Genomic DNA, 26,006 nt, shown 5'->3' on the forward strand with positions numbered 1-26,006 from the left:
CATCCTTGATGTCCAGTGACACCATGTAATCCCCCTCGTCCAGGCTTGCAATCACCGCTCTGAGCGATTCCATCTTGAACCTTCTTATATAAGTGTTCAAAGATTTTAAATTTAAAATGGGTCTCACCGAACCGTCCGGTTTCGGTACCACAAACATTGTGGAATAGTAACCCCGTCCTTGTTGAAGGAGGGGTACCTTGATTATCACCTGCTGAGAATACAGCTTGTGAATCGCCTCCAGCACTGCCTCCCTGTCCGGGGGAGCTGTCGGCAAGGCAGATTTGAGGAAACGGCGAGGGGGAGACGTCTCAAATTCCAGCTTGTACCCCTGAAATACTACCTGTAGAATCCAGGGATCCACCCGTGAACGAGCCCACTGGTTGCTGAAGTTCTTCAGACGGGCCCCCACCGTACCTGGCTCCGCCTGTGGAGCCCCAGCGTCATGCGGTGGACTTAGAGGAAGCGGGGGAGGACTTTTGTTCCTGGGAACTGGCTGTATGTTGCAGCTTTTTCCCTCTACCTCTGCCTCTGGGCAGAAAGGACGTGCCTCTAACCCGCTTGCCTTTCTGGGGCCGAAAGGACTGTACCTGATAATACGGTGCTTTCTTTGGCTGTGAGGGAACATGGGGTAAAAATGCTGACTTCCCAGCTGTTGCTGTGGAAACGAGGTCCGAGAGACCATCCCCAAACAACTCCTCACCCTTGTAAGGCAAAACTTCCATGTGCCTTTTAGAATCTGCATCTCCTGTCCATTGCCGAGTCCACAATCCTCTCCTGGCAGAAATGGACATTGCGTTTATTTTAGATGCCAGCCGGCAAATATCCCTCTGTGCATCTCTCATGTATAAGACAGCGTCTTTAATATGCTCTACGGTTAGCAATATAGTGTCCCTGTCTAGGGTATCAATGTTTTCTGACAGGGAATCTGACCACGCAGCTGCAGCACTGCACATCCATGCTGAAGCAATAGCCGGTCTCAGTATAATTCCTGAGTGTGTATATACAGACTTCAGGATAGCCTCCTGCTTCCTATCAGCAGGTTCCTTTAGGGCGGCCGTGTCCGGAGACGGTAGTGCCAACTTCTTTGACAGGCGTGTGAGCGCTTTATCCACCCTAGGGGATGTCTCCCAACGTGACCTATCCTCTGGCGGGAAAGGGTACGCCATTAGTAACTTTTTAGAAATTACCAGTTTCTTATCGGGGGAAGCCCACGCTTCTTCACATACTTCATTTAATTCATCAGAAGGGGGAAAAACCACTGGTAGTTTTTTCTCCCCAAACATAATACCCTTTTTTTGTGGTACCTGGGGTAATATCAGAAATGTGCAACACATTTTTCATTGCCGTAATCATGTAACGGGTGGCTCTATTGGAATGTACACTAGTCTCATCATCGTCGACACTGGAGTCAGTATCCGTGTCGACATCTGTGTCTGCCATCTGAGGTAGCGGGCGTTTTAGAGCCCCTGATGGCTTTTGAGACGCCTGGGCAGGCACGAGCTGAGAAGCCGGCTGTCCCACATCTGCTATGTCGTCAAACCTTTTATGTAAGGAGTTGACACTGTCACGTAATTCCTTCCACATGTCCATCCATTCAGGTGTCGACCCCGCAGGGGGTGACATCACATTTATCGGCCCCTGCTCCGCCTCCACATAAGCCTCCTCATCAAACATGTCGACACAGCCGTACCGACACACCACACACACACACACACACACAGGGAATGCTCTGACTGAGGACAGGACCCCACAAAGTCCTTTGGGGAGACAGAGAGAGAGTATGCCAGCACACACCAGAGCGCTATATAATGCAGGGATTCACACTACACACAGTGATTTTTCCCCTATAGCTGCTAATATTACACAGATTTGCCTAAATTTAGTGCCCCCCCTCTCTTTTTTACCCTATGGAGTCTGGAAACTGCAGGGGAGAGCCTGGGGAGCGTCCTTCCAGCGGAGCTGTGAGGGAAAATGGCGCCAGTGTGCTGAGGGAGATAGCTCCGCCCCTTTTTCGGCGGACTTCGCGCTTTTTTATGGAAGTTATGGCAGGGGATTTTACCCATATATAGTCTTAATGACTATATTATGTGGTAATTTGCCAAGTAAGGTACTCTTATTGCAGCCCAGGGCGCCCCCCCCCCCAGCGCCCTGCACCCATCAGTGACCGGAGTGTGTGGTGTGCATGGGGAGCAATGGCGCACAGCTGCAGTGCTGTGCGCTACCTTAATGAAGACCTAAGTCTTCTGCCGCCGATTTCCAGGAACGTCTTCTTGCTTCTGGCTCTGCAAGGGGGACGGCGGCGCGGCTCCGGGACCGGACGACCGAGGCTGGGCCTGTGTTCGATCCCTCTGGAGCTAATGGTGTCCAGTAGCCTAGAAGCCCAAGCTAGCTGCAAGCAGGTAGGTTCGCTTCTCTCCCCTCTGTCCCTCGTAGCAGTGAGTCTGTTGCCAGCAGATCTCACTGAAAATAAAAAAACTAATTTATACTTTCTTTTCTAGAAGCTCAGAAGAGCCCCTAGTGTGCATCCAGCTCGGCCGGGCACAAAATTATAACAGAGGTCTGGAGGAGGGGCATAGAGGGAGGAGCCAGTGCACACCAGGTAGTCCTAAATCTTTCTTAGTTGTGCCCAGTCTCCTGCGGAGCCGCTATTCCCCATGGTCCTTACGGAGTTCCCAGCATCCACTAGGACGTCAGAGAAATACAGTAACGCAAGGACTGTGTTCAGCGTTTAAGCTTGCCACTCATTGGGCCTAATTCAGTATGGATCAGCTTTGCAAATGTAATCCTTTTGCAATGCAAATGCAGGGGGCGGTACATAACACCTTCCTCCTGCATTTTCGATCTCTGCAATCGCAGTTCCGGATGAACATTGCGACCGTTCATCTGCGACTGCAGGCTGAGTAAGCCCGAGCATACACAGAGTTGCAGTCGCAGTGCATCTTGTGAGGCAAAGGAAACTGCATCTGGGACACAGTCCTTGCCTCCCGTCCCTCCACCCTGATTGACAGGCAATGCGATCGCAGAATGGGTTGTGAGCACTGTGGGACAGATTACATTTGGCTGGGTTATATTGTTTCTCTGCAGGGTAAATACTGGCTGCTTTATTTTTACACTGCATCTCAGATTTCAGTTTGAACACACCCCACCCAAATCTAAATCTCTCTGTACATATTACCTCTGCCAAACCTGCGGTGCAACATGGTTTTGTCCATTAGTGTTCTTTTTTAGTTTGTCAGTCAACCTGAATAAGCCCCTTAGGGGGGTACTCAATTAAGTGCCATTTTTTCAACTGGTCGAAAAATACGGCACTAATTCGACACAGGGTATTCAATTGCAGGCGTTTTCGCCGTTTTTTAATCCATTTTCACCCATGCCGTTTCACCTTTTTTTTTTTTTTAGAATCAGCATAGGCGAAAATTGTGTCAAAAACCCCCAAATTTGCCAAAACGTGTATCTGCGGCAAATTCACTGATACACGTGGTTTTCACCAGTGCTGGATTTTTCGACCGCTGGAGAAAAATGGCACGGGCAGTGAATAGGTCGAATGTAAATTCGACCTAAAAATGGGTGGAAAGAGCAGTTTTTTCTACTAGTCAAAAAACGGCACTAATTGAATACCCCCCCCCCCCCCCCTTAATCTTTCTTTGTGCTACAGGTAGTAATACCACAAAAGTATAGCTAGAACAAGCAGTCCATATTTCCTAGAATTTGTGTGTACAACTGGTTCTACATTTCCTTTACCATATAAGCTATTCGTACAAAAAGATTCACCTGGACCTCTACTACATTCCGGGGGAAGGGGGGAGGGGGGAGGGGGGAGGGGGGGGGGGATTGGTGGGAGTCTGGCACATATATCCTGAGATCTGGCTCCTTTCTCTTGTAAAGGGTGTAATGCGCCCTACACACTTGCCAATGTGTGCGGGAGATATGAACGATCTTGTTCAGTAATCAATGATAAATCGCTCATATCAGTGTGTATTCAAAATTGAAATTAATCGGCAAGTGTGTAGGGCACGTATGACCCCAGAGATAATAGTTGCCAAGAGGTGATAGTAAGATTTTACTTACCGATAAATCTATTTCTCATAGTCCGTAGTGGATGCTGGGGACTCCGTCAGGACCATGGGGAATAGCGGCTCCGCAGGAGACAGGGCACAAAAGCAAGCTTTTAGGATCACATGGTGTGTACTGGCTCCTCCCCCTATGACCCTCCTCCAAGCCTCAGTTAGGTACTGTGCCCGGACGAGCGTACACAATAAGGAAGGATCTTGAATCCCGGGTAAGACCCAAACCAGCCACACCAATCACACCGTACAACTTGTGATTTGAACCCAGTTAACAGTATGATAACAATGAAGTAGCCTCTAAAAAAGATGGCTCACAACAATAATAACCCGATTTTTTGTAACAATAACTATGTACAAGTAATGCAGACAATCCGCACTTGGGATGGGCGCCCAGCATCCACTACGGACTATGAGAAATAGATTTATCGGTAAGTAAAATCTTATTTTCTCTAACGTCCTAGTGGATGCTGGGGACTCCGTCAGGACCATGGGGATTATACCAAAGCTCCCAAACGGGCGGGAGAGTGCGGATGACTCTGCAGCACCGAATGAGAGAACTCCAGGTCCTCCTCAGCCAGGGTATCAAATTTGTAGAATTTAGCAAACGTGTTTGCCCCTGACCAAGTAGCTGCTCGGCAAAGTTGTAAAGCCGAGACCCCTCGGGCAACCGCCCAAGATGAGCCCACCTTCCTTGTGGAATGGGCATTTACAGATTTGGGCTGTGGCAGGCCTGCCACAGAATGTGCAAGCTGAATTGTACTACAAATCCAACGAGCAATAGTCTGCTTAGAAGCAGGAGCACCCAGCTTTTTGGGTGCCTACAATATAAACAGCAAGTCAGACTTTCTGACTCCAGCCGTCCTGGAATTATATATATATATATTTTCAGGGCCCTGACAACGTCTAGCAACTTGGAGTCCTCCAAGTCCCTAGTAGCCGCAGGCACCACAATAGGTTGTTTCAGGTGAAACGCTGACACCACCTTAGGAAGAAACTGGGGACGAGTCCGCAGTTCTGCCCTGTCCGAATGGAAAATCAAATATGGGCTTTTGTAAGACAAAGCCTCCAATTTTAACAATCGCCTGGCCCAGGCCAGGGCCAACAGCATGGTCACTTTCCATGTGAGATATTTCAAATCCACAGATTTGAATGGTTCAAACCAATATGATTTGAGGAATCCCAACACTACGTTGAGATCCCACTGTGCCACTGGAGGCACACAAGGGCTGTATATGCAATACTCCCTTGACAAACGTCTGGACTTCAAGAACTGAAGCCAATTCTTTCTGGAAGAAAATCTATAGGGCCGAAACTTGAACCTTAATGGACCCCAATTTGAGGCTCATAGACACTCCTGTTTGCAGGAAGTGCAGAAAACGACCTAGTTGAAATTTTTTCGTGGGGCCTTCCTGGCCTCACCCACGCAACATATTTTCACCACATGTGGTGATAACGTTGTGCGGTCACCTCCTTCCTGGCTTTGACCAGGGTAGGTATGACCTCTTCCGGAATGCCTTTTCCCTTAGGATCCGGCGTTCAAACCGCCATGCCGTCAAAACGCAGTCGCGGTAAGTCTTGAAACAGACAAGGTCCCTGCTGGAGCAGGTCCTTTCTTAAAGGCCGATGCCACGGTTCCTCTTGGAACAGACATGGTACTTGCTGAAAGCAAATCCCTTCTTAGCTCCCGAGGCCATTAGTCCTCTGTGAGCATCTCTTGAAGTTCCGGTTACCAAGTCCCTCTTGGCCAATCCGGAGCCACGAGTATAGTTCTTACTCCTCTATGTCTTATAATTCTCAATACCTTGGTTATGAGAAGCAGAGGAGGGAACACATACACCGACTGTTACACCCACGGTGTTACCAGGACGTCCACAGCTATCGCCTGAAGGTCTCGTGACCTGGCGCAATACCTGTCCCATTTTTGTTCGGGCGGGACGCCATCATGTCCACCTTTGGTCTTTCCCAACGGTTCACAATCATGCGGAAAACTTCCCGATGAAGTTCCCACTCTCCCGGGTGGAGGTCGTGCCTGCTGAGGAAGTCTGCTTCCCAGTCGTCCACTCCCGGAATGAACACTGCTGACAGTGCTATCACATGATTTTCCGCCTAGCGAAAAATCCTTGCAGTTTTGCCACTGCCCTCCTGCTTCTTGTGCCGCCCTTTCTGTTTACGTGGGCGACTGCCGTGATGTTATCCCACTGGATCAATACCGGCTGACCTTGAAGCAGAGGTCTTGCTAAGCTTAGAGCATTATAAATTTGCTCTTAGCTCCAGTATATTTATGTGGAGAGAATTCTCCAGACTTGATCACACTCCTTGTGTGACTGCTCCCCAGCCTCTCAGGCTGGCCTCCGTGGTCACCAGCATCCAATCCTGAATGCCGAATCTGCGGCCCTCTAGAAGATGAGCACTCTGTAATCACCACAGGAGAGACACCCTTGTCCTTGGATATAGGGTTATCCGCTGATGCATCTGAAGATGCGATCCGGACCATTTGTCCAGCAGATCCCACTGAAGAGTTCTTGCGTGAAATCTGCCGAATGGAAGCGCTTCGTAATAAGCCACCATTTTTACCAGGACTCTTGTGCAATGATACACTGACACTTTTCCTGGTTTTAGGAGGATCCCGATTAGCTCGGATAACTCCCTGGCTTTCTCCTCTGGGAGAAACACCTTTTCCTGGACTGTGTCCAGAATCATCCCTAGGACCAGCAGACGTGTCGTCGGAACAACTGCGGTTTTGGAATATTTAGAATCCACCCGTGCTGTCGTAGAACTACTTGAGATAGTGCTACTCCGACCTCCAACTGTTCTCTGGACCTTGTTCTTATCAGGAGGTCGTCCATTTTCTTTGAAGACGAATCCTCCTTTCGGTCATTACCTTGGTAAGGACCCGGGGTGCCTTGGACAATCCAACGGCATCGTCTTGAAACTGATAGTGACAGTTCTGTACCACGAACCTGAGGTACCCTTGGTGAGAAAAGGCAAATTTTGGGACATGGAGGTAAGCATCCCTGATGTCCCGGGACACCATATAGTCCCCTTGTTCTTTGCTATCACTGCTCTGAGTGACTCCATCTGGATTTGAACCCTTGTAAGTGTTCAAATTTTCCAGATTTAGAATAGGTCTCACCTAGCCTTCAGTACCACCATATAGTGTGGAGTAATACCCCTTTCCTTGTTGTCGGAGGGGTAATTTTATTATCACCTGCTGGGAATACAGCTTGTGAATTGTTTTCAATACTGCCTCCCTGTCGGAGGGAGACATTGGTACAGCAGACTACAGGAACCTGCGAGGGGGGAAACCTCTCGACATTCCAATCTGTACCCCTTGGATACTACTTGTAGGATCCAGGGGTCCTGTACGGTCCCAGCGTCATGCTGAGAACTTGGTAGAAGCGGTGGAGGGCTTCTGTTCCTGGGAATGGGCTGCCTGCTGCAGTCTTCTTCCCTTTCCTCTATCCCTGGGCAGATATGACTCTTATAGGGACGAAAGGACTGAGGCTGAAAAGACGGTGTCTTTTTCTGCAGAGATGTGACTTAGGGTAAAAAACAGTGGATTTTCCAGCAGTTGCCCTGGCCACCAGGTCCCATGGACCGACCCCAAATAACTCCTCCCCTTTATACGGCAATACATCTTTGTGCCGTTTGGAATCTGCATCACCTGACCACTGTCGTGTCCATAAACATCTTCTTGCAGATATGGACATCGCATTTACTCTTGATGCCAGAGTGCAAATATCCCTCTGCGCATCTCGCATATATAGAAATGCATCCTTTAAATGCTCTATAGTCAATAAAATACTGTCCCTGTCAAAGGTATCAATATTTTTAGTCAGGGAATCCGACCAAGCCACCTCAGCTCTGCACATCCAGGCTGAGGCGATCGCTGGTCGCAGTATAACACCAGCATGTGTGTGTATACTTTTTAGGATATTTTTCAGCCTCCTATCAGCTGGCTCCTTAAGTACGGCCCTATCCGTAGATGGTACCGCCACTTGTTCTGATAAGCGTGTGAGCGCCTTATCCACCCTGAGGGGTGTTTCCCACCGCGCCTTAACTTCTGGCGGGAAAGGGTATACCGCCAATAATTTTCTATCGGTGGAAACCCACGCATCATCACACACTTCATTTAATTTATCTGATTCAGGAAAAACTACAGGTAGTTTTTTCACCTCACACATAATACCCTTTTTTGTGGTACTTGGAGTATCAGAAATATGTAACACCTCCTTCATTGCCCTTAACGTGTGGCCCTAAAAGAAAATACGTTTGTTTCTTCACCGTCGACACTGAAATCAGTGTCCGTGTCTGGGTCTGTGTCGACCGACTGAGGTAAATGGGCATTTTACAGCCCCTGACGGTGTTTGAGACGCCTGGACAGATACTAATTTGTTCGCCGGCCCTCTCATGTCGTCAACCGGCTTGCAGCGTGTTGACATTGTCACGTAATTCCATAAATAAGCCATCCATTCCGGTGTCGACTCCCTAGAGAGTGACATCACCATTACAGGCAATTTGCTCCGCCTCCTCACCAATATTTTCCTCATACATGTCGACACACACGTACCGACATACAGCACACACATAGGGAATGCTCTGATAGAGGACAGGACCCACTAGCCCTTTGGGGAGACAAAGGGAGAGTTTGCCAGCACACACCAAAACGCTATAATTATCCAGGGACAACCTTTATATAAGTGTTCCTCCCTTATAGCATTTTAATATATATACATATCGCCAAATCAGTGCCCCCCCTCTCTGTTTTAACCCTGTTTCTGTAGTGCAGTGCAGGGGAGAGCATGGGAGCCTTCCCACCAGCCTTTCTGTGAGGGAAAATGGCGCTGTGTGCTGAGGAGAATAGGCCCCGCCCCCTTTTCGGTGGGCTTCTTCTCCGGAGTTTTAGATATCTGGCAGGGGTTAAATACATCCATATAGCCTCAAGGGCTATATGTGATGTATTTTCGCCATACAGGTATTATACATTGCTGCCCAGGGCGCCCCCCCCCCAGCGCCCTGCACCCTCCGTGACCGCTGTGTGAAGTGTGCTGACAACAATGGCGCACAGCTGCAGTGCTGTGCGCTACCTGATGAAGACTGAGAGTCTTCTGCCGCCTGGTTCCGGACCGCTTCATCTTCAGCATCTGCAAGGGGGGTCGGCGGCGCGGCTCCGGGACGAACCCCAGGGCCTCCGGGACGAACCCCAGGGCGAGCCCTGTGTTCCGACTCCCTCTGGAGCTATGTCCAGTAGCCTAAGAATCCAATCCATCCTGCACGCAGGTGAGTTGAAAATCTCTCCCCTAAGTCCCTCGATGCAGTGAGCCTGTTGCCAGCAGGACTCACTGAAAATAAAGAACCTAAAAACTTTTTCTAAGCAACTCTTTAAGAGAGCCACCTAGATTGCACCCTTCTCGGCCGGGCACAAAACCCTAACTGAGGCTTGGAGGAGGGTCATAGGGGGAGGAGCCAGTACACACCATGTGATCCTAAAAGCTTGCTTTTGTGCCCTGTCTCCTGCGGAGCCGCTATTCCCCATGGTCCTGACGGAGTCCCCAGCATCCACTAGGACGTTAGAGAAAATACAAATGGGGCAATCTTAGAATTTTCTACTTACCCAATCTGTGCTGCCCTTAAAATCACACCTGGCATATATCTAGTCACTGACAGCCTGCTGGGAGTATAAAGCCAGACCAGAACGCTGACATTTTCAGCGGAAATCAGAAATGCCCTCCCGACTCCATGATCTGTCGGTGAGCCCCCTGGGACCCTCTGGGCCCTTGTGGCAGCTTGTGATGCTTACAGGTAAATCCGCTACTGCATGGTAGCCAGTTCGCTAACTTAATTGTCAGACCTCGTATTATGGAGTCGTACTAAAGTCACTGATATATAGTCAATACAGTCACAGTCACTGAGGGGTGCAATAATAGATATTACAAGGGATGGGGGACCTGCTAATAGGGGATGGTTTATGTGCTACCCAGTATATGTGTGTGTGTGTGTGGAGGGGCACTGATATATAATGCAGGCACCCATACCTTATAATACTTATTATTATACCCAATTACATTAGTGGTGACTGCCCCTTACGGATTATAACAGCTTAGTAGGTCCCCCATCCCTTATAATACCCATTATTACACCCCTCAGTCAGTGTGACTGTACTGATTATATATCAGTACCCCACTGATTGTAGCCAGCATCTCCCATACACAAATGCAGTATTATAGCATATTGATATACTGTATCACCAATCAGTATGTGCCTCCTCCCCAGCAATTACTGTTGCAGGCAGATGTTAGACACTGTACTTAAAATTACACTGTCTACCCCCCCACCACCACCATCCACCACTCACGCCTGATTAGAATTTGAAGTAGGTGGTGGATGTTATATAAAATGTAAAAAAATACTGTAATAAAGCACACTGGATGAGCTCATGTTTTTTTTCTGTGCACATCCTGGCTCTGGTCACATGCACAGTACTGCAGGACTGGGGACACAGGCATGCGCTGGAGCCGGCACCCAATAGCTGTCTAATTACTGACAGCCTGCTGGGAGTATTCAGCCAGCTCAGCTCTTGGACAATTTCGGTGAGGCTTGTGGTTTGCCAGAAATTCCCTTTATACAGCCTTGTCGGCGGGCCCCCTGAGACCAACAGGAGCCCTAAGCAGCAGCTTAGGTTGCCTTGAAGTAAATCCTCCTCTGGGTAGTAAAACATAAAGTAGCACTCTGACAGTTGGCGTCTCAGCTAAAAAAGCGTGATATCTTATAGGAAACTCATTATCTAATAGTGTACTCACTTCTCCTATCTCCATCAGTGGCTCATTCATATCTACACCACCGTAGCCATATTGCAGGTCCGCTTCTGTCAGCTTGTTCTTTTTTATGAACTGTGTGTTGAGATACCTGAGGTGCAAGAATCATTATTACCTTTTAGGACAAGGTTCATTGCAATCATTTTTTTGTGTGTAACAGATTTTTTATTGAGATCATCAAATAAAAAGATGCTTGAACACCACAAAGTACAGTTTAGGTACTAGCTTACAGGGCAAACAGTAACCATTATAGTACGTTAGAAAAAAGTAAGAAAGTGGAACAGTGCAATGGGAGGAAGTGGAAGAATGAAAAGCAAGGAAGATGGGGGAGAGGGGGGTTGGGGGAAGAGTAGGGCGATCAACCAAGAAGTCACTGTAATCTTAGATCAGCTACTGTTAATTATTATGGCAAAATTACAGACTGATTTGCCAGGAAACAGATAATACAGCTTATGGTCTAACCGTTTCACCATCACCATCTATATTCATTTTCCTTCTGTTCCAAATTAACATATTCCTTTGGCCTCACCAACTGGACTGGCTCTTCATTATGATGGCCACTGTTTGAACTAGTTTATTACGCTAAACCTTTGAGCTTACAAAGTGCCTTCCCATAACCTACAGCATGAGGGCAACCAATGTACTAAAAGCAGATAAATTGTTCAGCCTCTCACATACCACTTTCCAGTGAGAGGGTTTGGGAAATATTTAAGTGTAATTGAATTGCTGTTGATGTACGAAAGTGATGTTCGATTGCGTACAATTTCAAGAATTAAGCATACCTATGGGGTGGGGGGAAATCGGGAAAAATTTAGATGATAGTGTCCACAAGGTGCCTCCCTGATGGTATTGCATGATGGATAAGTGCCTGCCTGGATTTCTCAGCAATGAGGACACCATTAATCCTGACCAAATCCAATACTCCATTTGCTGAAATGCAATCCCCAAACTTGCAAGGAACCTCCACCATGCTTCACTGTTGCCTACAGACACTCATTGCTTTACCGCTCTCCAGCCCTTCGGTGAACAAACTGCCTTCTGTTACAGACAAATATTTCACAATTTGACTCATCAGTCCAGAGCACCAGCTACCATTTTTCTGCACCCCGGTTCCTCAGTTTTCATGCATAATTGAGTCGCTTGTTTTCACGTCGAAGGTATGGCTTTTTGGCCACAATTCTTCCATGAAAACCTTTTCTGGCCAGACTTCTCCAAACAATAGATGGGTGTGCCAGAGTCCCACTGGTTTCTGCCAGTTCTGAGCTGATGGCACTGCTGGACATCTTCCAATTTCAAAGGGAATTAAGCATGATGCGTCTTTTATCTGACACACTATGTTTTCTTGGCCGACCACTGCATCTACAGTCCTCAACGTTTCCCGTTTCGTTGTGCTTCAATGCTGAGAAATACAAGCATGTACTTATCATTCAATACCATCAGGGAGGCGTCTGTCCGGCTCCAAATGTATTCTGCAGCAGGACAACGACCCCAAACATACAGGCAATGTTAATAAGAACTATCTACAGCTTAAAGAAGAGCAAGGAGTTCTGCAAGTGATGATATTGCCCCAACAGTGCCCTGATCTCAACATCATCAAGTATGGCTGGGATTACATGGAGATAAAGGATTTTATCTTTATCTATATATAACATCTGCAATAATTGACAGCAATGAGTGAATGGTCTATATATATATATATATATATATATATATATATATATATATATATATATATATATATATATATATATATATATTTGGAAAGGTTAGCCCGGCACTCCTTCAGGAAGTTACCTGCCCCGGTGCCCTCAGTAAATATGGATATTTCATATATATATATATATATATATATATATATATATATATATATATATATATATATATATATATATATATATATATATACATACACACACACACACATATATATATATATATATATATATATATATATATATATATAGAGAGAGAGAGAGAGAGAGAGAGAGAGAGAGAGAGATATTATACCTATATGAACATCACATGTGTATTATAGATGAATAAAGTACACAATACAGGCAAAACATTGTTTTTATGCCACATTTACCTGTATAAACAGTCCATGTAGTCGGCTCCTCTGCTGTATTCCTCCCAGGACCTGTGATAAACTACTAGGACTTGTTCTGCTGATCCCAATACTTTCTGAGAAACACAAATTTATAAACCGCTCAGTTAAAGGAAAGCCAGAACTGTATTATCTTTAAAGGAACATCATTATTTAGAGAAAACATTTTAGAAAGAACAACAATGCTTTAAAAAAAGGTTTTCAAATTTATGGGGATTAGAAAAATAGGATTTTGGTACTCACCGTTAAATCCTTTTCTCCTAGTCCGTAGAGGATGCTGGGGACTCCAAAAGGACCATGGGGTATAGACGGGATCCGCAGGAGCTTGGGCACACTAAAAAAAGACTTAAGACTGGGTGTGAACTGGCTCCTCCCTCTATGCCCCTCCTCCAGACCTCAGTTATAGGAACTGTGCCCAGGAGAGACGGACACTACAAGGAAAGATTTTTGTCTTAACTAAGGGCTACCAAATTACCAGCCCACACCATAAACATACCGTACAACCGGAATAACACCAAACCAGATAACAGTATGCATAAAACTCCAGCAACCAGCTGTAACAAACCAATACACAAGTCATGTATAGCTAACTTAACCAGTAAGAAAATATACATAATGCAAGTAAGAGTCTGCACTGGGACGGGCGCCCAGCATCCTCTACGGACTAGGAGAAAAGGATTTAACGGTGAGTACCAAAATCCTATTTTCTCTTACGTCCTAGAGGATGCTGGGGACTCCAAAAGGACCATGGGGATTATACCAAAGCTCCAGAACGGGCGGGAGAGTGCGGACGACTCTGCAGTACCGACTGAGCAAACGCCAGGTCCTCATCGGCCAGGGTATCGAACTTATAGAATTTAGCAAAAGTGTTCGAACCCGACCAAGTAGCCGCTCGGCAAAGCTGTAGTGCCGAAACACCTCGGGCAGCCGCCCAAGGTGAGCCCACCTTTCTGGTAGAATGGGCTTTAAACTCCTTCGGCACCGGTAACCCCACCGAAGAATGAGCCTGTTGGATCGTACTACAAATCCAGCGTGCAATAGTCTGTTTTGACGCGGGATGACTAACCTTGTTGGCCGCATACAAAACAAACAACGCTTCAGTTTTTCTAGTAACAGCTGTCCTAGAAACGTAAACTTTTAACGCTCTTACAACATCCAGAGATTTTGGAATCGCCACTTCTTCCGAAGCTACCGGAACCACAATAGGTTGGTTAATGTGAAATGACGAAACCACCTTTGGTAGAAATTGTTGACGAGTCCTCAATTCCGCCCTATCCGCATGAAAAATCAAGTATGGACTCTTATGAGATAAAGCTGCCAATTCCGATACTCGCCTGGCAGATGCCAGCGCCAAAAGCATAACCACCTTCCAAGTGAGAAATTTTAATTCTTCCTTCCGCAAAGGTTCAAACCAGGAAGACATGAGGAACCGCAAAACGACATCAAGGTCCCATGGCGCTACAGGCGGAACAAACGGTGGACGGATATGCATTACACCCTTCACAAAAGTCTGAACCTCTGGGAGGGTAGCTAACTCTTTCTGAAAGAAAATAGACAAAGCCGAAATTTGTACTTTGATGGAACCCAATTTCAGGCCTGCATCTACACCCGCCTGTAAAAAGTGTCGAAAACGACCCAAGTGAAAATCCTCCGCAGGAGCCTTTTTAACCTCACACCAGGAAACGTATTTTCTCCAGATACGGTGATAGTGTTTCGCCGTAACCTCTTTCCTAGCCTTAATGAGAGTTGGAATGACCTCCCTGGGAATACCCTTACGAGCTAAAATCTGGCGCTCAACCTCCATGCCGTCAAACGCAGCCGCGGTAAGTCCGGAAACACACATGGACCCTGTAACAACAGATCCTCTCTTAGAGGAAGCGGCCAAGGATCTTCCACCAGCAAGTCCTGAAGATCCGGGTACCAGGCCCTTCTTGGCCAGTCTGGAACGACGAGAATCGCCTGATCCCTTGCTCGACGAATGATCCCCAGCACCTTTGGAATGAGAGGAAGAGGAGGGAACACATACACCGACTGGAAGACCCACGGAGACACCAGGGCGTCCACCGCCGTGGCTTGTGGGTCCCTTGTCCTGGAACAATACCTCGGGAGCTTCTTGTTGAGCCGAGACGCCATCATGTCTATCAACGGAATTCCCCAGCGTCCTGTCACTTCTGCAAAAACCTCTTGGTGCAGAGCCCACTCTCCCGGATGAAGGTCGTGTCTGCTGAGGAAATCCGCTTCCCAGTTGTCCACCCCCGGTAGGAAGACTACTAACAGTGCGCTGACGTGTTGTTCCGCCCAGCGAAGTATCTTTGTGGCCTCCGCCATTGCCGCTCTGCTCCTTGTTCCGCCTTGCCGGTTTATATGGGCCACCGCTGTGATGTTGTCTGACTGTACCAGGACCGGTCGACCCTGAAGAAGACTTCTTGCTTGGAGCAGGCCATTGTAAATGGCTCTTAACTCTAGAACATTTATGTGGAGACAGGCTTCCTGGGGCGACCATTTTCCCTGGAAATTTCTTCCTTGGGTGACTGCGCCCCAGCCCCGGAGACTTGCATCTGTTGTCAGAAGTACCCACTCCTGGATACCGAATCGACGTCCCCCCAGGAGGTGATTCACTTGTAGCCACCACAGGAGAGAAATTCTGGCTCTGGGAGATAAACTTATCTTCCGGTGAATGTGTAGATGAGACCCGAACCATTTGCTCAGCAAGTCCCACTGAAACACGCGGGCGTGAAATCTGCCGTATGGAATGGCTTCGTACGCCGCAACCATCTTCCCCAGAACCCGAGTACAATGATGTATCGACACACTCGACGGCTTCAGAAGTTCTCTGACCATCGTCTGCAATTCCAGAGCCTTTTCTTCTGGAAGGAATACCTTCTGTAACTCCGTGTCCAGAATCATGCCCAGAAACGTAAGCCGAGTGGTCGGAATCAACTGGGATTTCGGCAAATTGAGGACCCATCCGTGTTGTCGCAGGACCGATAGAGACAACTCCCCACTTTTCAGTAATCGTTCCTTGGACCACGCCTTTATCAGGAGATCGTCCAAGTACGGGATAATTGAAACCCCTTGTTTGCGAAGAAGCACCATCATTTCAGCCATGACCTTGGTGAAAATCCTCGGAGCCGTGGAAAGCCCAAACGGCAACGTCTGAAATTGGTAATGAGAATCCTGTATCGCAAACCTGAGTAAAGCCTGATGCGGAGGATATATCGGGACATGTAAGTAGGCATCCTTTATGTCGACTGACGCCATAAAATCCCCCCCTTCTAGGCTGGAGATCACAGCTCGAAGGGATTCCATCTTGAACTTGAAAACTGTCAAGTATGGATTGAAGGATTTTAAATTCAGAATTGGTCTGACCGAACCGTCCGGTTTCGGCACAACAAAGAGGCTCGAGTAGAACCCCTCCCCCTCCTGAGACGAGGGAACGGGAATAATGACCCTCTGTAGACACAGTTTTTGAATCGCTGCTAGCACCACCTCCCTGTCCGGAAGATCTACTGGTAATGCCGAAATGAAGAACCGGTGAGGGGGCATCTCCTGAAACTCCAGTTTGTATGCCTGAGACACGATCTCTAGTACCCAGGGATCCAGGCCTGATTGAATCCAGACCTGACTGAAACTTCGTAGACGGCCCCCCACCGGTTCGGACTCCCCCAGGGAAGCCCCAGCGTCATGCGGTGGACTTGGTAGCAGCAAGGGAGGACTTTTGGTCCTGGGCGTCTGAACCTGCAGAAGGTTTCCTTCCCCTTCCTCTACCTTTTGAAGCGAGGAAGGACGAACCTTTTCCACGCCTGTATTTATTGTGACGAAAGGACTGCATCTGCTGATGTGGTGACTTTTTCTGTTGTGTGGGAACATAAGGAAGAAAAGAGGGCTTACCCGCAGTCGCGGTCGAGACCAGGTCAGCCAAGCCGTCCCCAAACAAGACAGTACCTTTGAAGGGTAGCGCTTGCATAGCCCTCTTGGAGTCGGTATCAGCGTTCCATTGATGGATCCACAGGGCCCTCCTGGCTGATATCGACATGGCATTGGTTCTTGAACCCAAGAGACAGACGTCCCTCGCCACATCCTTCATGTAATCTGCAGCGTCCTTAATATAACCAAGAGTTAGAAGGACATTATCTTTATCCAGAGTATCCATATCATTAGCTAAATTCTCAGCCCATTTAGCAATAGCACTACTCACCCATACCGACGCCACAGCGGGTCTGAGCAATGCACCCGAATTAGCGAAAATGGACTTCAGAGACGTCTCCAGCTTGCGATCCGCCGGATCTTTGAGAGCTGCCGTGTCAGGAGACGGAAGCGCCACTTTCTCAGACAAACGAGATAAAGCTTTGTCAACAGTTGGAGATGCCTCCCATTTTTCCCTGTCATCAGAGGGGAAAGGATACGCCATGTAAATTCTCTTGGGAATCTGCCATTTCTTATCCGGCGACTCCCAAGCCTTTTCACAAAGAGTATTCATTTCATGAGAGGGGGGAAATTTCACCTCAGGTTTTTTTCCCTTGAACAAGCAAATCCTAGTTTCCTGTACCGCAGGTTCATCAGAAATGTGTAAAACATCTTTTATAGCCACAATCATGTACTGAATACTCTTAACTAAACGTGGATGTAACGCTGCCTCAGTGAAATCGACGTTGGAATCAGAGTCCGTGTCGGTATCAGTATCTACCACCTGAGTAAATGGGCGCTTTTGCGCCCCAGACGGAGTCTGAACCTGAGACAAAGCCTCTTCCATGGACTTTTTCCACACATGGGTCTGTGCCTCAGACTTATCTAATCTCTTTGATAAGGAAGCTACATTCGAGTTTATCGTACTGAGCAATGCTAGCAAATCAGGTGTCAACTACGTCGACAGTCCCAACTCTAGCCCCGCATCCGCTCCCCCAATAACCTCCTCCGGTGAATAAGCTTCAGCCTCAGACATGCCGACACGTAGTACCGACACACCGCAACACACAGAACATCCCTGCTAGGTGACAGGCCTACAATAAAACCCAGATAGAGGACACAGAGGGAGTATGCCAGCTCACACCTCAGCGCCCATATATCGCAAAAAACGATATATGTACCCAGCGTTGCCTTATCTCAATTTTAAGCACCACACTGCGGCCCCCCTCTGAAAAAGCCCCCCCCCCCCCCCCCCCCGTTACTTGGAGAAGCGTGGAGGTCCCCGCAGCGTCTCTATCCCTCAGCCGCGTGTTACAGGGAAAATGGCGCTGGTGAGCTACGGGACGAAGCTCCGCCCCCTTCCCGGAGCGCTTCGGCCCGCCAAATTCAAATCTGTTTAAAAATGCCGGCGGGGGTCTGTACACAGTGCCAAGGCACCCACAATCTTTGTGCCGCCCTAAGAAACTTCAGTAACATGCTGCCCAGGGCGCCCCCCCCCGCACCCCCCGCACCCAGTGAAGTACCGTTGGTATAGTGTGTGGGAGCATGGAGCACAGCGTTACCGCTGTGCTGTACCTTCCGTCACTGAAGTCTTCTGCCGTCCTGAAGTCTTCTGATCTTCTCATACTCACCCGACTTCTGTCTTCTGTCTTCTGTGAGGGGGTGACGGCATGGCTCCGGGAAAAAGCAGCTAGGCGCACCAAGTGATCGAACCCTCTGGAGCTAATGGTGTCCAGTAGCCGAGAAGCAGAGCCTTGAAACTCACAGAAGTAGGTCCTGCTTCTCTCCCCTCACTCCCACGCTGCAGGGAGTCTGTAGCCAGCAGTGCTCCCTGAAAATAAAAAAACCTAACAAAAAGTCTTTTCTAGAGAAACTCAGTAGAGCTCCCCTAGTGTGCATCCAGTCACTCCTGGGCACAAAGTCTAACTGAGGTCTGGAGGAGGGGCATAGAGGGAGGAGCCAGTTCACACCCAGTCTTAAGTCTTTTTTTAGTGTGCCCAAGCTCCTGCGGATCCCGTCTATACCCCATGGTCCTTTTGGAGTCCCCAGCATCCTCTAGGACGTAAGAGAAACATTCATTAAGTACTCTCCTCTTCGGTACATTGCAAGGCATCACTGCTGTGCTGTACACACTAATGGTGCCCATACGCTTGTGTGATTTGGGCCAATTTCATCCTATTTCGATCAGGCAGATAAATTGGATGAAAAGTGGCAAATCGCAGGTGTTTTACCTCAGATTCCAATCCGATGCACGGTCCTGTGCTCATCAGATCAGAGTCGGAGATTGCAGGGGCTGCACTATACATATATACATATGTCGGATCCCGGTGCTTTGGCTGTGGTAGCATATGATACATCGTATCCAAAAGGACGCATATGATGTATTGTATGTGATTCTGCCGCCTGGGAAGCTGCCAGGGAGCTTAGGGGAATCCTACGCGACTTCTCCCCTCGGACACAACAAAGTGCAGCTGTGATTGCCATTTGGATGGATAGAGCCTGGAGCACAGATGACTGCGTGTGTGTACGTTAGCTTCAGAACAGGAGGTATAGACTGCAATGTACACCAGGGCAGAGCCCATCTAAATTAGAAGCCAGCTGTCAAATCTACTGTAACAGTGTGTCAGATCCAAGGGCTTACACACAGTTCATCAGTAAATATTGGGATCAATTGCATCTTGGTAAATCATAATTCTCACAGATACAGTATAAAGACTTCTTACCGCATGCAACTGCAAAACATGGTTTTCCAGAAAGGTTTTAGTTTCTGTATACAATCTCTCTCCAAGGGGTTCTGGATAGGCAACACACAATGCATAAATATCTCTGGATATAGGTGTTAAAGAAAGCATTAACAGAAGCGCTTCAGCTACAGTATTTAAAGTAAAAGCAAAGAAAGATTTGTTAAGTCTGAATGATTATTGACAACAAACTAGTAAGATGTTAGTCTTTAAGTAAAGACAACAGTATGTTCAAAATAAAAACATGGGGTTATTCAGAGTTAGCAAACCAAAACATTTAGCAATTGGGCAAAACCATGTTGCACTGCAGGTGGGGCAGATGTAACGTGCTGAAAGATTTAGATTGGGTGGGTAATGTTTCTGTGCAGGGTAAATACTGGCTGCTTTATTTTTACACTGCAATTAAGGGGTATATTGAATTAGTGCTGAACTTTCAGACAGCTGGAAAATCGCACTAATTTCGACTTCTGGGTATTCAATAGCTGGCGTTTGACAGTTTTTTTGGTCCATTTTCTTTTTGTTGAATCAGCATGGAAACGGACCGAAAAACTGTTGAAAAGGCCCGCAAATTTGATTAAAAACGCGGCTCTGTGGCGAATTCGCCGATCCAAGTGGTTTCTGCCCGTGCAGATTTTTCAACCAATCGAAAAAAATCTTGGGCGTTGAATGTAAATTCGACCAATAAACGGGCAAAAATTGGATTTTAATAACCTACCAGTAACTCCTTTTCTCGTAGTCCGTAGAGAATGTAGGGGTCAACATTAGTACAATGGGGTATAGACGGGTCCACCAGGAGCCATGGGCACTTTAAGAGTTTGATATTGTGGGCTGGCTCCTCCCTCTATGCCCCTCCTACCAGACTCGGTATAGAAACTGTGCCCGAGGAGACTGACAACTTCGAGAGAAGGATGTTACACAGATAGTGGTGAGATTCACATCAGCTAACACATACTAGGCAAAGCAAGCTAACAAGCTTGAATACTCGGCAACAGCTGAACAACCGTATTTAACCAAGTAACAACACAGTACTTAACCAGGTACAAAGCAGTACTGAACCAAGTAACCACTGCAGGATAATGAAGCACTGGGCGGGCGCCCAGCATCCTCTACGGACTACGAGAAAAGGATTTACCGGTAGATAAATAAAATCCTATTTTCTCTTATGTCCTAGAGGATGCTGGGGTCCACATTAGTACCATGGGGATGTACCAAAGCTCCCAAAATGGGAGGGAGAGCGAAGAGGTTCCTGCAGAATTGATTGGCCTCTGAGGGCCTAAAGTTTGGTCAAAGTATCGAACTTATAGAACTTAGCAAACATATTCGACCCTGACCAAGTAGCCGCTCGGCAAAGTTGTAAAGACGAGACACCCCGGGCAGCCGCCCAGGAAGAACCCATCTTACGAGTAGAGTGGGCCTTAACAGATTTTGGACACGGCAATACTGCCGTAGAATACATGCTGGATAGTGAACCTAATCCAGCGAGAAATCGTCTGCTTATAAGGAGGACACCCAACTTTCCTGGGATCATGCAGGACAAAGAGTCCGACATTCTGTGACGAGCAATCCTCTTTACATAGATCTTCAGAGCCCTTACAACATCCAAGGACTTAGATGGAATTGAGGAGTCAGTAGCAACTGGCACCACAATAGGTTTGTTGATATGAAAAGCCGTCACAGCCTTCGGAAGAAATTGCCGACGCGTCCTGAGCTCAACTCTATCTTCATGGAAAATGAAGTAGGGGCTTTTGCAGGACAAAGCGCCCAATTCAGACACACGCCTAGCAGATGCTAATGCCAACAGTGTGACCGCCTTCCAAGTGAGAAACTTGACCTCATCCTCCTGTAAAGGCTCAAACCAATCCGATTGCTGGAACTGCAACAGCATGTTAAGATTCCAGGGTGCCATAGGAGGCACTAAGGGAGGCTGGATGTGCAGAACCCCTTTCAAGAAAGCCTGAACCTCAGGGAGGGAAGCCAGTTGTTTCTGGAAGAAAATGGATAAGGCCGAAATCTGGACCTTTAAGGATCCCAAACGCAGGCCCATATCCACACCTGCCTGCAGGAAGACGAGAAACCGTCCAAGTTGAAACCCCACCGTAGGAAACTTCTTGGATTCACACCAAGCCACATACTTTTTCCAAAACCGATGGTAATGTTTAGACGTTACTCCTTTCCGAGCCTGTATCAGGGTAGGAATAACATTGTTCGGAATGCCTTTCCGAGCCAAGATCTGGCGGACAACCGCCATGCCTTCAAACGTAGCCGCGGTAAGTCTTGATAAGTTAACGGCCCCTGTTGCAGAAGGTCCTCTCGAATAGGAAGAGGCCTCGGATCTTCCAGCAGTAATTCCAGAAGATCCGCGTACCAAGCCCTTCTTGGCCAGTCTGGAGCAATGAGGATAGCCTGAACTCTTGTTCTCTTTATGAGCTTTAGAATCCTTGGAATGAGTGGAAGTGAAGGGAACACGTACACTGACATGAACACCCACGGAGTTACCAGGGCGTCCACCGCCACTGCTTGTGGGTCTCTCGACCTGGAACAGTACCTCCAAAGCTTATTGTTGAGACGTGAGGCCATCATGTCTATTTGAGGTACACCCCAAAGACTTGTCACCTCTGAACACCTCTGGATGGAGATCGTGCCTGCTGAGGAAGTACGCTTCCCAGTTGTCCACTCCCGGAATGAAGATTGCTGACAGCGCCACCGCGTGCTTTTCTGCCCAGAGGAGGATTCTTGTCTGACATTGCAGCTCTGCTCTTCGTTCCGCCCTCTCGGTTTATGTAGGCCATCGTCGTCACATTTTCCGACTGCACCTGAATGGCCTGATCTTGCAGAAGGTGCGCCGCTTGTCGAAGACCGTTGTACACGGCTTTTAGCTCCAGGATGTTTATTGGAAGAATGGATTCCAGACTTGACCACCTTCCTTGGAAGGATTCCCCCTGGGTGACTGTGCCCCAACTTATGTGACTTGCATGCGTGGCTAGAAGGATCCAGTTCATACCCTCCGAACCTGCGGCCCTCTAGAAGGTGAGGCAAATCTAGCTACCACAGGAGTGAGATCCTGGCTTTCGGCGACAGACGTATCCTCTGGTGCATGTGTACGTGAGATCCCGACCACTTGTCTAGGAGATCCAGTTAGAAGGCCCGTGCATGAAATCTTCCGTACTGTAGAGCCTCGTAGGAGGCAACCATCTTCCCCAGAAGGCGAATGCACTGATGGACAGATACCCGGGCATGCTTCAAGACACCCCGGACCATTGATTGTATCACCGCTTTCCCTGCCGTTAGAAACACCCTCTGTACTTGGGTGTTGAGGATCATACCTAGGAAAGACAATCTCCTTGTCAGCTCCAAATGTGACTTTGGAAGAGTCAGGATCCATCCATGATCCCCGAGTAATCGAATCGTGAGAGCAATGCTATGCAACAACTTCTCCCTAGAGGACAGTTTTATCAGCAGATCGTTCAGATATGGAATTATATTCACTCCTTGCCTGCGGAGGAGAATCATCATCTCTGCCATTACCTTGGTGAACACCCTCAGTGGCGTGAAGAGGCCGAACGGCAGTGTCTGGAACTGATAGTGACTGTCTAACAGCGCAAATCTGAGATAAGCCTGGTGTGGCGGCCAAATCGGAATGTGGAGGTACGCATCCTTGATATCCAGGGATACCAGAAATTCTCCCTCCTCCAGACCTGAAATCACCGCTCTCAGACACTCCATTTTGAACTTGAATTCCCTCAGATAAGGGTTTAACGACTTCAGGTTCAAAATTTGGTCTGACCGAAACATCTGGTTTCAGTACCACAAATAGGTTTGAATAGTAACCCTTGTTTTCCAGATGAGGTGGAACTGGAACAATGACAATCTGTCTGCAAATCTGGTAGGCCTGATATGAAGAATCTGTGAGGTGGGAGCTCTTGAAACTCCAGTCTGTATCCCTGGGACACAATATCCTGTACCCAGGTACCCAGACCGGATGACACCCAGACGTGACTGAAACGTCTGAGACTCGCTCCCACCTGCTCGTTCTCCAGGCTGTGAGGTCCACCGTCATGCTGAGGATTTTGAGGAAACAGAGGCAGGCTTCTGTTACTGGGAACCTGCGGTTGCAAGTTTTTTGGAATTAGCCCAACCACCTCTGAAGAAAGTGGTAGAAGGCTTAGACTTTTTAGCTTTTGCAGTCCGAAAGGACTGCATTGTGGACGTAGAAAAGGATTTCTTCATTGTCCGAGTGGCTGAGGGAAGAAGGTTGACTTACCAGCGGTTGCCGTGGAGATCCACGCATCCAATACTTCCCCAAATAGAGCCTGACCTGTGAAGGGTAGGTTCTCCACACTTCTCCTGGATTCCGCATCTGCCAACTATTGGTGCAGCCAGAGTCCCCTGCATGCTGAGACAGCCATGGAAGATGTCCTTGCATTCAGATGACCCAGGTCCTTCATGGCCTCCGCCATGAAACCCGCATGTTACGTAAAAACAATTCAATGTCACTTCTATCCATAGAACCTAATTCCTCTAGTAATGTGCTTGACCACTTTACTATGGCTTTAGATATCCATGCACAGGCAATAGTGGGCCTCAACGCCTCGCCTGAAGCAGTGTATATGGATTTGAGCGTAGTTTCAAACTCTTTCATAGCCGTAGACCCAGGGACAGGTAAAACCACCTTTTTTTGACAGTCTAGATACAGAAGATTCAACTATAGGTGGGTTTTCCCACTTTTTCCTATCATCCTCAGGGCAAGGAAATGCAACGAGAACCCTTTTTGGGATCTGGAATTTTTTCTCTGGATTTTCCCAAGATTTTTCAAATAATGCGTTTAATTCTTTAGACGTAGGGAAGGTCAGGGAGGCTTTCTTATTGTCTGTAAAGTAAGCCTCCTCAACCTGCTCAGGTGGTTTGTCAGTAATGTGTAACACATCCCTAATGGCCTCAATCAGAAGCTGCACCACTCTTACAAGGGAAGCCTCAACCCCCTGCATATCCCCATCACAGTCTGCCATGTCAGAATCAGTATCCGTGTCGACTTGCATAATCTGGGCTAGCGCACGTTTCTTTGGGAACACACCAGGGGATTTTGAGGAAGTGGGAACAGAACCAGATAAAACCTCCACAGATTTTTTCAAAACCTGTGTTTCAGTCTCATTATGGGCTATACTAGTAGAAAATAAGATTTTAAACCTACCGGTAAATCTTTTTCTTCTAGTCCGTAGAGAATGCTGGGGACTCCGTAAGGACCATGGGGTATAGACGGGCTCCGCAGGAGACATGGGCACCTAAAAGAACTTTAGAATGGGTGTGCACTGGCTCCTCCCTCTATGCCCCTCCTCCAGACCTCAGTTAGAGAAACTGTGCCCAGAGGAGACGGACAGTACGAGGAAAGGATTTTGGTAATCTAAGGGCAAGATTCATACCAGCCCACACAATCCACACCGTATAACCTGGAATATACCCAACCAGTTAACAGTATGAACAAACAGTATCAGTCAACGACTGATCTTAACTGTAACATAACCCTTATGTAAGCAAGAACTATATACAAGTCATGCAGAAATATGTCCGCACTGGGACGGGCGCCCAGCATTCTCTACGGACTAGGAGAAAAAGATTTACCGGTAGGTTTAAAATAAGATTTTACTCACCGGTAAATCTATTTCTCGTAGTCCGTAGTGGATGCTGGGGACTCCGTAAGGACCATGGGGAATAGACGGGCTCCGCAGGAGACTGGGCAGTCTAAGAAAGATTTAGTACTACTGGTGTGCACTGGCTCCTCCCTCTATGCCCCTCCTCCAGACCTCAGTTAAGGAAACTGTGCCCGGAAGAGCTGACATTACAAGGAAAGGATTTTGGAATCCAGGGTAAGACTCATACCAGCCACACCAATCACACCGTATAACTTGTGATAACATACCCAGTCAACAGTATGAACAACAACAGAGCATCAGACAAACCTGATGCAACCATAACATAACCCTTATTTAAGCAATAACTATACACAAGTATTGCAGAAGAAGTCCGCACTTGGGACGGGCGCCCAGCATCCACTACGGACTACGAGAAATAGATTTACCGGTGAGTAAAATCTTATTTTCTCTAACGTCCTAGTGGATGCTGGGGACTCCGTAAGGACCATGGGGATTATACCAAAGCTCCCAAATGGGCGGGAGAGTGCGGATGACTCTGCAGCACCGAATGAGCAAACACAAGGTCCTCCTCAGCCAGGGTATCAAACTTGTAGAACTTTGCAAAAGTGTTTGAACCCGACCAAGTAGCTGCTCGGCAAAGCTGTAATGCCGAGACCCCTCGGGCAGCCGCCCAAGAAGAGCCCACCTTCTTTGTGGAATGGGCTTTTACTGATTTTGGAGGCGGC

At 47.8% G+C, this 26,006-nt stretch overlaps 1 protein-coding gene across 5 annotated transcripts in view; it reads right to left on the bottom strand.

Annotated features, from left to right (window-relative positions):
* CUL2 (cullin 2) overlaps window positions 1–26,006 on the bottom strand; it is a 267,865-nt gene that overhangs the window by 148,339 nt on the left and 93,520 nt on the right. For 4 of the 5 annotated variants that reach the window (XM_063922125.1, XM_063922123.1, XM_063922127.1 and 1 more), the window contains exons 3-5: window positions 19,616–19,718; window positions 12,969–13,063; window positions 10,868–10,973 (exon numbers count right to left, since the gene is read on the bottom strand). In XM_063922125.1, coding sequence (XP_063778195.1) covers window positions 10,868–10,973; window positions 12,969–13,063; window positions 19,616–19,718 — 304 coding nt within the window. The remainder of the gene's footprint in view (window positions 1–10,867; window positions 10,974–12,968; window positions 13,064–19,615; window positions 19,719–26,006) is intronic. The other variant, XM_063922128.1, reaches the window with a different exon arrangement.

This window comes from Pseudophryne corroboree, chromosome 5 (assembly GCF_028390025.1).
Source record: "Pseudophryne corroboree isolate aPseCor3 chromosome 5, aPseCor3.hap2, whole genome shotgun sequence".
Classification (NCBI taxonomy): domain Eukaryota; kingdom Metazoa; phylum Chordata; class Amphibia; order Anura; family Myobatrachidae; genus Pseudophryne; species Pseudophryne corroboree.